The sequence below is a fragment of the Colobus angolensis genome, unplaced genomic scaffold (genome assembly GCF_000951035.1).
Source record: "Colobus angolensis palliatus isolate OR3802 unplaced genomic scaffold, Cang.pa_1.0 Scaffold178, whole genome shotgun sequence".
Lineage (NCBI taxonomy): Eukaryota > Metazoa > Chordata > Mammalia > Primates > Cercopithecidae > Colobus > Colobus angolensis.
In genome coordinates, this window is record NW_012114910.1 from 4435422 (window position 1) to 4438895 (window position 3474).

Here is a 3474-nt window from a genome sequence, read left to right on the forward strand (position 1 = left end):
ACAACACACACGACACAACACACACAACACAGCACATATGACACCGACACACACACAACACACACGACACACACACAAAACACACACGACACAACATACACGACACATACAACACACACGACACAACACACACAACACAGCACATATGACACACGTAAACAACACACACAACACACAGGCACACAACACACACACAACACAACACACAACGCACACACACAATACACATAACATACAACACATACATACACACACAACACACACAACAGGTATACAACACACACAACACATGACAACACATACAGTGCACATACACGCAGCACACACAATGCACACACACGACACAAATGACACACACAATGCACACACGCACACACACCAGAGGAAGTTTGTACCTAGAGAACAGACAGCAAGGCATTGTCTATCCCCACTGACCTCCAGGCCCCGTCTCCACTGGAAGCCAGGCGTCTTTCTGGTCCCGCCTCCTCTTTCCCAGAGAAATGTTTGTTATTTAGAGAACCAGGAATATCCGATACCCCTCATTGTGATGAGGGCACACATCGCTGGCACGAGGGGTTTACCAGCGTTTCAGTGAGCTGGGCCTCATTTTGGCCTCAGTTCAGGGAACTGGAGCCCCCAGCCAGCTCTAACAGAACGGGAACAGCTGTAAGGCGGCGGTGGCTGTTTTATAGATGTCTGAGGATGAGGCGCAAGACCAGCCAGGCCGTGCTAGGGAGCAAGGCTCCTGTCCACATCTCTCCTGGTGCCACATGGCCCCATCTTCAACTCAACTTCTCTGCACACATCAGTCCCTCCCTGCTCCTCCCCCAACACACATTTCCCCTCTGGCCCCTCCACTCCCCCAGTGCACAGTCAGCTCTGCTACCTCTGTGCCAGTTCTAGCCCCAGGTCGTTACAAGGCCCCATTCAAGCACCACCCTTCCTAACTGGCGCAATCTCAACAAAGCATCCAGTCGGACCAGCCCACCCGTGGGTTGGCTTCCGCTGGCCAGGTGTCTATCCCTCACCGCCCCCTTCCACCACTGTGTTAACGCGCTACGTTCCTTCTGCAGGGTCATCAGGACCACAGCCTACCTTCTCTACAGCCTGCACTTGAATTCCTGTCTGTATTACTGGGCATCGGCCTATCAGGGCCTCGGCTCCACTCACTGGGTTTACGATGGCGTGGGAAACAGGTGAGCCACAGTCATCCCCGAACGGCCACACCCGGGGGACCTTCCTGTTCTTTATAATTCACAGCACAGAGACTCCGGGAAGGAGTCTTATTACTGCTGTATTGGCAAGGCCACTTTGCTCCTAAGCAATCACTGGCATGACAAGGCTCAAGAGCCACGTCTTGGGCCGGTTGCAGTGGCTCACAAAACTTTGGGAGGCTGAGGCAGGTGGATCACCTGATACCAGGAGTTCGAGACCAGCCTGGCCAACATGGTAAAACCCCATCTCTACTAAAAATACAAAAATTAGCTGGGCGTGGTGATGCACGCCTGTAATCCCAGCTACTGGGAAGGCTGAGGCAGGATAATCTCTTGAACCCAGGAGGCGGAGGTTGTAATGAGCCGAGATTGTGCCATTGCATTCCAGCCTGAGTGACAAAAGTGAAACTCCGTCTCAAAAAAGACATAAACAAACAAACAAACCGAAAAAAACGGAAAAAGAGCCAGGTCACCACGTCTTCCCTAAGCTAAGGTTTCCTGAGCAACTACCTGTGTCAGACGGGAGGTACTGGTGTGAACAAGACTTGCTAGACAGATCCTTTCCACATCCAAATTCTAGTAGGGTGTGCAAATACATTGTATGTGTGCATCTACTCCTGCTTCCCCGGGCACGGCCACGAGGGAATGAGGCCAGAGAATACTCCCCAGCACAGCTCCCCAGGCACTGCTACCATGGAGGCACTGGCGAACAAGGTGAGACCCACTTGCCAATCAGAGGGCCGCCATCCATTATGAGACTTGCCAGAGGGATGATGATGATGTGTGAACCAAAAAGTATCTGGCACAAGTTTCAATCCATTTAGAAAGTGTATTTTGCCAAGGTTAAGGACACACCCGTGGTACAGCCTCAGCGGTTCCTGATGACATGTGCCCAGGGTGGTCGGGGTGCAGCTTGTTTTTATACATTTTAGGGGGACAGAATACATCAATCAATACATGTAAGGTTTATATTGGTTAGATCTGGAAGGATGAGACAACTCAAAGGGAGGAGTGGCTTCCAGGGCATACGTAGATTTTAAAAGTCTCTGCTTGGAAAAAACAAAACAAAACAAAACAAAACAAAAAAAGCCCGGGCTTGATGGCTCACACCTGTAATCCCAACACTTCGGGAGGCCGAGGCAGGCAGATCACCTGAGATCAGGAGTTCGAGACCAGTCTGGCCCACACAGTGAAATCCCATCTCTACTAAAAATACAAAAATTAGCCAGGCGTTGTGGCAGCACCTATAGTCTCAGTTACTCGGGAGGCGGAGGCACAAGAATCGCTTGAACCTGGGAGGTGGAGGTTGTGGTGAGATGAAATTGCACCATTGCACTCCAGCCTGGGTGACAGAGCAAGACTCTGTCTCAAAATAATAATAATAATAATAATAATAATAAATAAAAATTCCCTGCTTAGCAATTGGTTGGAAGAGTTATCAGTAGAAAGAAATGTCTGGGTTATGATAAGGGGTTGTGGTGAGCCAGGTGTTTTCATGCAGATGAAGCCTCTAAGTAGTGGGCTTTAGAGAAAAGAGACTGTAATGTTTCTTACCAGACTTAAGGTCTGTATTGATGTTAACGCTGGAGGAGTATAATGAGGCATGTCCAACCCCTCTTCCTTCACAGCCTGAATTAGGTTTTCAGATAACTCTGGAAAGCCCTTGGCCAAGAGGAGGGGTCTGTTCCAATGGTTGGGGGCCTTATAATTTATTTTTGGTTTACAATGGTGATGATGGTGACAATGACGATGATAATAGCAGCAAGGCTTGTAGGATACCTATTTCGTGCCAGCCCTGTTTAAAGCACTGAACACAGTAACTCACAACCATCACATCAGATAGGTACTGTACCATCCCCATTTTACAGATGAGGTAGCAGATGCGAGTCATACGGTTCATGAGTTACAGAGCTGGGATTTGAACCCAGGTGTCATGGCCACAGAGTCCTAACTGCCTCAGTGAAAAGGAAAAGTGCCAATCTGGTGGCCAGAGGGAGCAGGGGAGGTGGGCATGAGCACTGTTGATTTTACCAAAAGTCATCAAAAGTTACAAACATTTTAAAAAGTTTTTTAGCCAGGTACAGTGACTCATGCCTGTAATCTCAGCACTTTGGGAGGCCGAGGTGGGCAGATCACTTGAGGCCAAGAATTTGAGACCAGCCTACGACATGGCGAAACCACATCTCTACTAAAAATACAAAAATTAGCCAGGCATGGTGGTGCATGCCTGTAATCCCAGCTACTTGGGAGGCTGAGGCAG

At 49.1% G+C, this 3474-nt stretch overlaps 1 protein-coding gene across 1 annotated transcript in view; it reads left to right on the plus strand.

Moving 5' to 3' along the window:
• CNGB1 (cyclic nucleotide gated channel beta 1) overlaps positions 1-3474 on the plus strand; it is a 111862-nt gene that overhangs the window by 74451 nt on the left and 33937 nt on the right. Inside the window, exon 24 of the mRNA XM_011938876.1 lies at positions 1014-1196. Coding sequence (XP_011794266.1) covers positions 1014-1196 — 183 coding nt within the window. The remainder of the gene's footprint in view (positions 1-1013; positions 1197-3474) is intronic.